General features: G+C 40.1%; 1 protein-coding gene across 3 annotated transcripts; it reads left to right on the forward strand.

Moving 5' to 3' along the window:
• The first annotated feature begins 3,686 nt into the window (after nucleotides 1-3,686).
• On the forward strand, nucleotides 3,687-12,697 carry fads2 (fatty acid desaturase 2). Of its 3 annotated transcripts, none has more exons than XM_035641445.2 (13): nucleotides 3,687-3,804; nucleotides 6,731-7,013; nucleotides 7,128-7,238; nucleotides 7,358-7,555; nucleotides 7,650-7,751; nucleotides 7,832-7,957; nucleotides 8,045-8,105; nucleotides 8,186-8,262; nucleotides 9,768-9,865; nucleotides 10,291-10,387; nucleotides 10,493-10,572; nucleotides 11,760-11,885; nucleotides 12,190-12,697. In XM_035641445.2, the coding sequence occupies exons 2-13, from the start codon at nucleotides 6,804-6,806 to the stop codon at nucleotides 12,239-12,241; spliced, it is 1,338 nt and encodes a 445-aa protein (XP_035497338.1). In that variant the 5' UTR covers nucleotides 3,687-3,804; nucleotides 6,731-6,803; the 3' UTR covers nucleotides 12,242-12,697. The 3 variants fall into 3 exon arrangements, 2 of the variants coding, with proteins under 2 accessions (XP_035497338.1, XP_035497339.1); XM_035641446.2 differs by lacking the exon at nucleotides 3,687-3,804 and adding an exon at nucleotides 5,182-6,023; XR_007030945.1 differs by lacking the exons at nucleotides 3,687-3,804; nucleotides 12,190-12,697 and adding an exon at nucleotides 5,174-6,023 and having other exon boundaries at nucleotides 8,186-8,284; nucleotides 11,760-11,821.
• The last annotated feature ends 18 nt before the right edge of the window (nucleotides 12,698-12,715 follow it).

Genomic DNA, 12,715 nt, shown 5'->3' on the forward strand with positions numbered 1-12,715 from the left:
TAATAGTAATATTGTTGCTGGGACTAAGGCTCAACAAAGTACAGCTGAATCTTGGTCTAGAGTTGATTCTTGCAGTCCTTACTCTTTCCTCCCCTCTTTACCCTGCTCGAGGCTCTTCAGAGGCAGATTACGCGCGGCTCTGGGGCCACCTGTTCACGTGATCCGGTCTCTGTCTGCGCACGGAAAAAGTGCCACTTTGGATAGTTTGTTGCTCGCCCCCTCCAGCTCAGTGACCTGGCCGGCGGCAAAGAAAAACAGTTAATGGAAGTCTGTCCACGCGTTAATGCCGCTGCCCTCCATTAAAGGCCGAGCTCTCCTGGAGTTCAGATCCTCGCCGGATAAAGAAAAGTGCTCGTTTCGGAGGAAACCGCGGCGCTGACGGACGGACTCTGCTCCCGATGATGGCCGCTTCTTTCCATCAGTGCTGGAGGTTTACATTCAACTGATCGCTGCCTCCCTCCTCCTCTGCAACAGGAACAAGGGGTATTCACATCACATGGTCAGTTGCGCGCGCGCGTGCGTGCACTCATGCGCATGTGTGTGCATGCACGCGCAGGCGTGCGTGTGAGCGTGTGTCAGAAGTCGTCTATCTCCCATCTTTTGCATGTTATAAGACTTTTCTTTTCAAGACACCTCCAACATTTTCTTTGTCAAATATAAATATAAATGGTTACTTTGGAGATTAAAATATAACATCAGTTTTTGAAGTATGATGCACTGTTACAGATTAAAATGCAAATGGTCAGAACCCTCACAAACACAAAGGTAACTGGAAGATATGAGAAAGTGAATATATATATATATATATATGCTGTATATATATATATATATATGTGTGTGTGTGTGTGTGTGTGTGTGTGTGTGTGTTTGTAAACCTTGAAGACTATTGCAAGAATTATTAATAACAAGGAAAGATTATTCTCTTTCCACAGAACTATCCTGTCCACCTGAAATTCTAATAACCTTTTGGGTATTATACACATTTGATTTTTTGTAAATAGCCTTCTGAAAGAACGTTGAAGTAGTGTTGTTGCAGGCTACTTTCCTCCTGTCCTTATTTTGTCATTAGTGGATTGCATCTTTTTGCAAACCCCATGTATGTAAACACGGTCTTGAGTCAATAACTGTAAAACCAGAAATCCACCTCGATCACCTACAATATTGAAAATCTGTTTGCACCTTATTGCACTGATGGTAAATAGACTGTATTTATATAGTGCTTTTCTATATTGACCACTCAAAGCGCTTTACAGGAAAGTCACATTCTACCTCCTGAGCCACAGCCGCCCAATGATGTATCTGTGTTTTTACTATGTGTAAGTTAAATAAGTCAGCCACCACTGTAAATGTATAACTCAATAACACATGAAGACCAGTAAAACATCAGTAATCGTCCCAGAGTCTCCTGGACCTCCAAAGATGGTCACTCCAGCCCTGGTTTGAATCAAACACAGAACTGCTACTGACATTAGCTTCAGCAGGTATTTTATAGACCAATTAAAAAGCTGTCAGGACAGCCTTCATGTAACTACTGCTTGGACACAGAACAGACATGAAAATAAAGTATAAACTGCTGCAGACACTCACATTGTTCAACTTGACTCAAAAGCAAGAACCAGACAGGTTTATTTTAAGATTATTGATGCATTCATTTGTGGGATATTCAATAATTTAATGTCTCCAGTAGTGTTACTGTGGTGCTTTCCAGAAAGTTTAAATAAGCTATTCAGTTTTGATTTGAAATTAATCTGCACTATATGCTTTTTAAATATGGTGGACCTTCACTCCACCACATTTACCATGGTATCCTCTCCAGTATGATGGATGATGATGATGATGATGATAATGATGATGATGATGATGATGATAGATTAGATTTTTCATCCACTGCAACAGTTTGGAGCTCTGATGTTTACATCCTGGGTGACACACATTCCATGATCACAATATGATTTAGCCCACATATACAGTTATATCAACACACAGACAGACAGACACACAGGCAGACACACAGATAGATAGATAGATAGATAGATAGATAGATAGATAGATATGTCTCTTTTAAAATTACTGCTTTATCAATGTGTTGAATCAATTTTTTTTATCTTGGGTACAGGTGGTGCTAAGACTCTCCACCTCCGCTTTCATTGAATACTTGATATTAGCAGACTGGTTTTCTGATTGACAGTGTGTTTTGCAGGTTGTGGTACTGAAGAAAAGCTGCTGGGGTCAGATGTGCAGCGCTCGTGTCAGACTGATGAACTGTGGCAGAAGAGGCAGACAAACGGGGAGACAGGCCACACACTGCTTGAGGATGATCCTGTCTGATATGCTGAGGACCAGAAGAGCTGATTTGCAAATTTCTGCATCGCATTGAAACGACCCTGAAATGACACAATGGACCGTGAGCAGCAAACAGGGAGACAGTCAGAGACAGAGACCTCGGGGTGAGTGGATGTGACTGCTGAGGTGAATGTGTTGAATGCAGATAAAGCACTGCATGACCTAGACAGCATGGGGAACATACAAGAAAACAAACAAGCTGTTAAAAATGTCTGGTTTTCTCATTTACTTAGTCTAATTTCTTGAAATAGTGTCAAAATTCTCAAAGCTGTAGGTGCATTTGCTAAAAACAGCTTGTACAGAACAGCATAATCATCATAATAAATGACCTCAAACTTTTATATTATGCTTCAAAATAAAAAGTTGCTGCCCACAAAATGAAAAGTTCCTTTGGCATTGTGCAAACAATATTGGTCAAAATGTTTAGATGTTTTGAAAATATTATTTGAGTGTGGCTAATTGAATGCTATCAAAGAATGTTCAGATCAGATGCATATTTCAACAGGTTGCACTCACATTTCCGTGAGAGATGGTCACTGTATTTTTAATTGTATAAAGTCACACATCAACAGAATGAAAACAAATGTAACCCAGTGACAAAAAAGGGGTTCAAATATGTAATGTGGGGTTAAAATACCATGTATTATTATAATGTGTATAACGTTACTGTCATCTGAACAAATGGAGGAAGTATCAGCCAATCACAGATGATAGTTTGGACAAGTCCCTCCTCCAACTGAACTTGATTGACAGATCCCAACGCACCTGCGTGAGCGACCGTTTGTATGGAAAAGAGAAGGAGATGTGCTCGTGTGGCGGCTGCGGCGAACGGGAGAAAGAAGAAACGAGACGAACAGTAGAAAGTTAAGAGAGTTAACAGAAGTAAGTCAGCTCATCGAAACACAAGTTAATCAGAGAAGCAGCTACCGGGAACTTGGAAAGCGCTCAGCGCTGTACTCTCCTTCCGGCCACCTCGGTGAGCTAGCAGTGTTGTGCTAATGTTGCTACGTCGTCTGCGTGTGTTGTCTGAGTGTCGTGGGGAGGTTTGGTGTCTCTACAGCGGGTGAATTAGCGTTCAGCTCTGGATCAGTAAATCGCATGCTCCTGATGTTTGTCACACAACAACATGCAGTGCAGCCTGTGTGTTGTTGCGGTGTCACTTAGTCCTCTGTTCGCAAAGAGCAGTACTGTTGAGTACGACGATGTGTGCTTGTTACAATGATCATGTTGATATGAGACTACGGAAGTTATGGTGAATGTGATGTTTAGTGTTGCTGGTGTAAATTGTTGTAAAAGTAAATGGACAAAATAAAATCTTCGAATACTGTCTCTGTTATAACTAGGTCAGGTATTCTGGACAGAGTGAGCCTCTCTTTTGAAGATCCCCTCCTGTGGATGGCGAGCCTCCCAGCTGACTCTACCTGGAACGCAGATTCAACTCGTGGAACACTCCACCTGGTGGTAGGGTGGTGCCAGTCACCAGGACTACACACACCCCAAGAGTCACGCCATCCTGAGACACCGTCACAGGGACAGTCATAAACTTTAAAGAAACCCCGGATAAACGAATATTGAACAAGATCACAGAACATACAGACTTTAAAGACTACTGACAAAACAAAAGACTTGTTTATTTTACATTAATTGTGTTATTTAAATATTTGTGAGTTATCTTCTGCAATCAAGTTACTAAAGTTACATTTTGCAACTCACCATTTTAATTGCGTACTTTCATTCCTGGTTACTCCAGTCTGGCAACTTTGAATTTACCATTAAGTGGGTCAAACAAACACGGAAAATAATGTTTGCGGTAAAGCTTGATCTCCTGTCGGTCTGGCGACGGGTTTTCGTGCGATGCAACGTGGGTGAAAATTTTCTTTGTGTGCCGCCCATCAATCCCCTGCTATGTTCTGCTGTAATGTCTTCACAAGACCTTCCAGCTCCATGCAGAAATAAATTCCTCAACTAGAATCAAGAATACGATGGATGGAACACGGTGAGTATCCATGGTGCACAGCAAACTATTCCCTGCCTATACATTCATGTGGTGAAAGCTCACATTATCGGCGTGCCTCACAAAGCTTCTCTCACTCTCTGGGATAAAAATTCTGTAGAGGGTGTGCAAAAATGTCACGAGTTTTTGGGTGTTCCATGGGCCACTGTATGTTGTATACATGTGGTGATACTGTACCTGCTGCTGCATCCCGGGGTTAAATCGGGACACGAGAGATGTCTGGTCAAGCACCACATGCTGATGGAAGTGGGAACAACAACAGAACCATTTTCATTATATAATTGTTGTTCGCATGAATATGTGTGTTATTAAGATAATAACACATAATGCTAAGTTGGAAAGCTTATTATTTTTGACCGAAAATGCTAAACAATAATTGTTTATTTTATATTTATAATAATGTTAAGATGCCTCCAGTCTACATGACTAGACGGCTCTGTGCCGGCAGGGATATTTCGTCCTAGAGCCAAGCAGGACTCAGGAAAACAATGATTGTGAAACTGTTGTGACATACAAAAAATACATCTGTTACGCTTGTTACCTACTACTACTTACTATTCTACTTAAACACATTTAATAATCTGTGTTTGGCCTTTCATGCGAACTTAACAGATATGTTTTGGTTTGATAAACGCACTGAAGTGTCAACACTGTCATTAAAGGCTCTTTTCCGGAAAAAAGTACATCTACTTCGATTTGATAAAAGCTTTGAGAGATAGATATATATTACCTGAAAATACTCCATTACAACTGCATTACGTTGAGTGTTACAAGTAGTGCGATATGACCAGATACATCTACTCAAATACTGTTTCTAAAATTATATTAATAAATATGAAATTAATAAAATACTCCCAAACACTGTTGCTTAAGAGTATTGCCACAGAAATAAAAGGTCATATCCATCCCACGACATAAATATAAAAATATTCTATTACAACTCCGTGATGTTACTTAACTGTTGTAGTGGTGACCAAATAATCTACTCAAGTACTATAACTAAAATATGTTGCTATTGTGTTTCAGAGGCAAACATTTGTATGTTTTACTTCACTGCATTTAACTGGAAGGGCAGTTGTAACCGGTCACCTAACCAACATAGTACATTATTAAAGATACTCCAAATGGTATATTCTTATGTCATTAAGTAACTAGCAACAGTATATTAAATAAAAAACAGCTCCACCTTAGAGCAAACTAGAAAATAATGAAATAATGTGAAAGGCTGTGGTTGGAGACTGCATGCCTGTGATGCTGTCGTGATGGCGCCCAGTGATGTCTTACATCAGTGGGCAGTATATTGAAGTGTGTGTGCTGTAGATATTCATCATCATGGACGGTAATGTCAGAATGACCACCACCAATCAGTCCGTGGGAGCGCTCCTCAGGCGACAGCGCAGCCGCCAGTTTATTCAGCCCGCTGCACATCAGCCCGTCGGTCCAGGATATACTGTGCGCCGATTGGCCCAGACACCCTCGAATGATCTGCTCGGAATTTACACTGAATGAGGGAATGTGTTGCTCAACATACTAGCAGGGGAAGAGGATGCATTTTGGGGAATGTTTGCGATAAAAATGGACCTGAACGGATCGGGGGCAAATAAAGTTATCTGCTCTGCTGACGTGACCGGGACCCGGCGAGTGTAGCGCAAAAAATCGGGAAACTGTAAGTATGAAATATTTGTCATGTTAATGTGGGCCTGCAATCTAGACAGTCTGCCATCCGCTATCCGCGATTACTGTGAGCATTCATCAATGCACCGTCCATAAACGCTATTCAATTGATTGTTTGTGGCTTCATAAGCATGTCTGTCCTGTTTTTACACGTTGATCGCACATTATGATGAACTGCGCCCAAATGTGCTGTTATGAAACCACACGCCCTGGCTTCGCACGTTACAGCCTGAATACTAATATAACCGGAATTTTATTTAGGGATTTTTATTTCTACATTGATGTTTCATGTCGTTACGGACACATGATGTAAAGTGTCCAGATGAAACCCTCCCTGCTTCACCACCAGCCTCCTGGTTGTCGGATTTCATCATCAATTATTAGTGAATATGTCGCACTGCTCTTTGTGCCACTTCACCTGTGCGTTAACCAGCTCGATGTTTAAAGCAAAGGGAGCAACAGGTTAAAAACCTCCTCATCTGGAGCAGTGGCATAGGTAGATATAATTCTTTGGATGGGCCAGCACCGAAGTGGGTGGGCCATCTTTTCCCACAAAGAGGGACTCTCAAAAACTTTGAATTAAAAGTAGGAAAAAGGGGGGTAAACATAGGAAAAACTTGAAATAGAGCAATGGTTTCGCTACAATCTGCATTTGAAACTTTCAGAGGAGTGTTAAACAGATAATTTTTTTACATCCAGGTGTAAGAGTTTGTGGCTGAGAGGCCCTGCAGTGCGCAGGTGGATCACGGCCAGACACAGCAGTGAGGTGAAGATGGGAGGTGGAGGCCAGCTGACGGAGCAAGGGGAGACGGGCAGCAAGCGAGCCGGATGCGTTTACACCTGGGAGGAGGTGCAGAGCCACAGCAGCAGGACCGACCAGTGGCTGGTCATAGATCGGAAAGTTTACAACACTACTCAGTGGGCCAAAAGACACCCAGGAGGGTTTCATGTCATCAGCCACTATGCTGGACAGGACGCCACGGTAAAACAGTTTGTTCTCTTCTTTAACACAAACCCATTTTTCAGAGTATTGAGCTGTTTTTTGTGGTTGTGGTGCTGTAAATGTCAGTGGTGGAATGTATCTCTTTTTTTCCAGGAGGCATTTACTGCTTTTCATCCCGACCTAAAGTTTGTCCAGAAGTTTCTGAAGCCCCTGCTGATTGGAGAACTGGCGGCAACAGAGCCCAGCCAGGACCGAAACAAAAATGTGAGCACCATCCTTTGGCATTGGCTGGACATTTACCCATCAGGGGCTGAGCCCTGGTCCTCCTCCATCCAAAAACTTTAAAACATGCTTCTAAATAAATGCTTTTTTTTTTTCTTCAGGCAGCACTCGTACAGGATTTCCACACTTTACGTGTCAAGGCAGAGAGCAAGGGTCTGTTTCAAGCTCGGCCTTTGTTCTTCTGCCTCCACCTGGGTCACATTGTGCTGCTGGAGGCCCTCGCCTGGTTGATCATATGGGTCTGGGGAACCAACTGGATACTCACATTTCTCTGTGCACTCTTGATGACAATTGCTCAGGTGAGTTGAACATCGTCCCTTGGTCTAAATGTTTCCAACGACGTTCAGCTCTGCAGCAAACAACTTTCAAAATGCTTTTCTTCCTTTTATTTAGTCGCAGGCTGGTTGGCTGCAGCACGACTTTGGCCACCTGTCTGTCTTCAAGCAGTCCCGCTGGAATCACTTGTTGCAAAAGTTTGCTATCGGCCATTTAAAGGTGATTGGTATTCATATATGTCATATATTTCTTTCCTAATTTTTGTAACATACTGAAGATATTAAAGATTGTTTTCTTAGGGAGCTTCTGCCAACTGGTGGAATCATCGACATTTCCAGCATCATGCTAAAACAAACATTTTCAGAAAGGACCCTGATGTCAACATGTTGAACATCTTTGTAATTGGTGCCACTCAGCCGGTTGAGGCAAGTAGCACAATGATGAGTTGTTTAACATTCAGTGCGATCCAGTATTTCACCAGCTGCTAACTCTATTTTCCCTCTCTGTTACAGTATGGCGTAAAAAAGATCAAACATATGCCCTACCATCGCCAACACCAGTACTTCTTTCTTGGTATGTTTTTTAAGAGTCATTTAAAGTGAATGAAACCAGGAACACTTTACATCAATGATTGTTATCTGTTTCTCTTATAGTGGGACCCCCACTGCTCATTCCGGTTTACTTCCAAATGCAGTTAATGAACAGTATAATCTCCCGCCATGACTGGGTGGTAAGATCCTGTCTTCTTTGTGGTACAATAAAATTTAAGTTTCTCTACACTGTAATGAATTGACTGTAGAATTTACGCTATAATCCTGGCAAAAAAGTTAGATATTGTAAAATAGCTTGTTAATTAACAAAATAAGTGACAGTAATTGTTTTTTAAATAAACAAGTGATGTAGTTTACAACAACACCTCAAAAATCTGTGAACTTTGACCTAATTTTTCATGGGTCCCAGTCCCATATGACCATTGGTTCATGAGATATATTAGATAATATATTTTGGGGGTATTTTGCCCCTGGTGACCTTGACCATGGACCTTAATGACCCAAAATGTATTCCTTTGCAGACAATATACATATTAACCCATTTATTAAGTTTCATAATGATCCGTCCCCCTGTGCATGAGTTATAGTCTAATATTGTAGATATCGACTTGCGGAGAAACACACAGACACGGACACACCCAAAAGAATATTTCACTCACTATTCTGTGGTTAAGTAAAAATGTACATATGGGGTGGTAAGAGTTGAAGGGATAGTTTGGATTTCATGTTGCTAGACTGTCAGTTACTGTCCACATTTGCGGTAATTGTATAATCATAACCTCCGGCAGCAGGTCTTGCATGATCGAATTTCCAAGCAGCTGCATGGCAGCTCAAACAAAACACACCCAAATGATATTATAGTGTTTATTTAGTGCTCTTTGCTGCTTTAAAGCGCTCTCAGTCCACATCTTTGTGGTTGTGAAAGAAAGTCTAGCTTAAATGTTCTGTGTAAAGTTAGATAGCTTTAGCTTTCACTTTGTGTTGGTTGGCAAATGTTTGCTTGAAACGATGCTTGAAACGCTAGCGCTAAATCCCCAAACTGTCAACGTTCAAATCATGTCGTAACATGAGCTAAAATGATGAATCATGATAGTGGAGTCACGTCAGAGTTGAAGTGGCCAGGAGTCTGTTTCATCCCAGAACCCAGATACAAGGCTAACTAACGATTTGTAGTCCTATTCTGTCTTTATATCATCTGTACTTTTGATTTAAACTGCTCCGCCAGGTGTTCTACATGCTGTCTTAAAAAACTCTCACTAACTTTATTTGAAGGTTTATTACCATGTAACTACCATGACAAGTCTCTTTTTATTTTAAAAAACTGTTCCTTCAAACCCCCTCTTGCAACTCAATTAAATTATCAACAGTATTTATCTTTAGTCAGCGTCATTTACCCAGAACACTGCTGGCCTGAACTTTTAGAATGTGTAAAAACACTTGTCAGCTGCTGTTGTTATTTTTGACCCATGATGCATTGCGATAAACAGTGAAACGTTCTAAAATGACAGAACAATAAATTATTACTGTAGAAACTACAGCAATATATGTATGTGCGGGTAAAATTTTGGCTTCTCGATTTAAATATCTGTCAAAACAAATAATTCACCTAAACAGAGTGAGGCAGTCATGATTCTTCATAACACATCAGTTATATCAATTGTATTAACTTGCTTGTCTTGTGAAGGATCTGGGTTGGTCCATGTCCTACTATCTTCGCTTCTTCTGCTGTTACATACCCATGTATGGCCTGTTTGGCTCCATGGCCCTCATCATCTTTGTCAGGTAATGATCTGAATGGATGATAACTCAATACCCTTGCGAACTACCTTTTCATGAAATGTATTTTAAAATGTATAAAGAGCTTAGTGAATGAGTGAATTCTCTATTTAAATTTTTTTTTCTCATTGCTTCCAAAATAAAATAAAATGGTGTTACCAGCTGTGATTTGAGGTGTAAAGTGTTTCCCTACACGATGCATCCATTTCCCTGTTACCCACAAAAATGAAACACTAGTGTAAGTACAAATACCTTCCAAAAAACTTAAAAGACACGCTTACAAAAATCGAATATAATCCAATTAATACAACCACATATACCTCCTGTTTAGAAATATATATGAATTAGGTGATACAAAGACTTTCATACCTTGAGCACATGGTGTAACACATGATTCAGTGACCAGTGTGGTATTGTTGTGAATGTTGCAGGTTTCTGGAGAGTCACTGGTTTGTGTGGGTGACTCAGATGAATCATCTGCCGATGGACATCGACCATGAGAAGCACAAGGACTGGTTAACCATGCAGGTAAATGGTTTATTAAGAAATCCTCTAACTGCTGTGAAATCCACTGTCAATTACATGTGCTGCTCATTTACTATATCATCTCATCTGTGTGATCCTCTTCTTTAGCTACAGGCCACCTGTAATATTGAGCAGTCCTTCTTCAATGACTGGTTCAGCGGACACCTCAACTTTCAAATCGAACATCAGTAAGTCAAATCATTTAGCCTCAGAAGTGGGCTCATAATGTCACGCTGAGAGAAAACACCAGATCTCTTAAAGTGCAATGTCAGCTTTAATTCACTCACTGAGTACTGAAATTAAATTAGAATCAATCATTCTACAGACACACAGAGGAATTAGGGTCCATTCAACCCCTCTGAAAGCTTCTGTTGATCACACACACCATCAAGTGTTTTGAAACCAAACGATTTGCTGTCCAGGAACTCTTGTCCTTGCAGATAAAAAGCCTCAGTATAGTCACAAGGAAATACTGTAACTCAAGATGATACAATCAAATAATTCAACTCTTTAAAAAGCAGTGGCCTGCAATAACAATCTCAAACTGTTCAGCCAAAATTCTAGTGCAGATACCCAGTTTTTCAGTGTCTGATCTGTGGCAATGTAAATTAAATCATTGGATTACTTTCTTCAGTGTGAACATCATATGGTAAAGCTTTTATGAAGAGTTGGGACAAGCTGATGCAGAACATAGCTAATATAGAAGACAATGACTTAAAGTCCCTGAAGACTTAATTTCATCATAAAGCATTCAAGAGTTGAGTAATCACAGTTTTTAAAAATATATATATATGGTTTTTTTTCATTAGGGTAATGCTCAAAACCTGCTGATCAGATTTGTTAAGAATAAGTCTCTTCTTTAAACTGGAGGAAATCCTTTGTTCATGAAGAAATCATTCAAAGGGTGAAGCCAATTGAGAAAACAGTCATTTAGGATATAGTAGGGGGTTAGATTTGTAAAATAAAAAATCCTAGGTCTGCCTTAATTTCTTTTTAGGGGGGATGATTTTTGGGTGAACTATTAAATGTCACAATAGCAGCATATTGATTTTCACTCATTGTAAAAAAGCCCTTTCCACGTGCTGTATTATTCACATGCTGTATTATTATTCCTTTGTGATACAGAACAAAGTAACAGAACAAACATTTTTAGCTAATGCCTATCTCAGTGTTAAGACGTCATCACAAAATAATAAACAGTCATCATAAGTAAACTTCAAATGTATTTTTTACTTTGTGTTTGACATTGCATGTTTTGCTGGGTGGAAGGGGGCATCTTTCATTATAGTGAAGTGCACATACACATACAGTATGTTGACACAAGTTAGAGACAGTATTGTCTGATCAACGCTTTCTGTTTGTTTTGTCTCTGAAGTCTGTTTCCTACTATGCCGCGCCACAACTACCACCTGGTGGCCCCACAGGTCCGTGCACTGTGTGCGAAATATGGGATTACTTATCAAGTGAAGACTATGTGGCAAGGCCTCGCTGATGTCTTCAGGTATGTCCAATAATGATAGTGGTATATAATTTACCGCCAGGATGAACACTTTGAGGTTAGTAGGGGCCCAAACAAAACCTGATCTGTTCTCTGACAAAGCCCCAGAAGGAGTGTGTGTGTACATATTTCCTAAACAAAGGTATGAATGTACAGTATGTGTAAATCTTTTATTAACCAATTATTTGGACTTCCACAAAATTCATACTCTTGCAAGGCTCTTAGATCTACTGTGGCAGAAAGAACGGCCACTCGCTTGATAAGTAGGCTGATGTTTATTCTTTTTTTCCGTCATTTTCTTTTTCAGGTCACTGAAAACCTCAGGAGAACTCTGGCGCGATGCATATCTCCATAAATGAGAGGTTATTCCCTACAGTGTACCTAAAGGGAATAATGTTTTCTGCTCTTCCGCATCACTAATTGATTGTATCTGTTTGGTTTTATGATCCGGTAAAGTGTGGGAATGTTCTATTCTTTACATTGGTGTTATTGTTATTGTTATGTTAAGTGATGGCTCACCTATCAGATTGTGTGCAGGATTTATTTTGGTGTTCATATTATCCAGATTACCTTACAGTAGCTCAAAAGAAAAGTAACACATACAACAATGAAAACTGATTGTGAGTTATGTAAACTGATGTTTTAGTTTTTATCTATCATGTGATACCGTTTGAACAATAAAAAAATGACAATTACGCTGACAAATGAAAACTCTGATGTAACAGCGTTAAATGTTCTGCACTTGTAATTGTCTTAAATCAACAAAAAAAAAACGCTTTTCTTCTGATACAACAATAAAGAAACTTTTTTTCGGCTCTCGACCTCTGCTATTA

This window comes from Scophthalmus maximus, chromosome 7, assembly GCF_022379125.1.
Source record: "Scophthalmus maximus strain ysfricsl-2021 chromosome 7, ASM2237912v1, whole genome shotgun sequence".
Classification (NCBI taxonomy): domain Eukaryota; kingdom Metazoa; phylum Chordata; class Actinopteri; order Pleuronectiformes; family Scophthalmidae; genus Scophthalmus; species Scophthalmus maximus.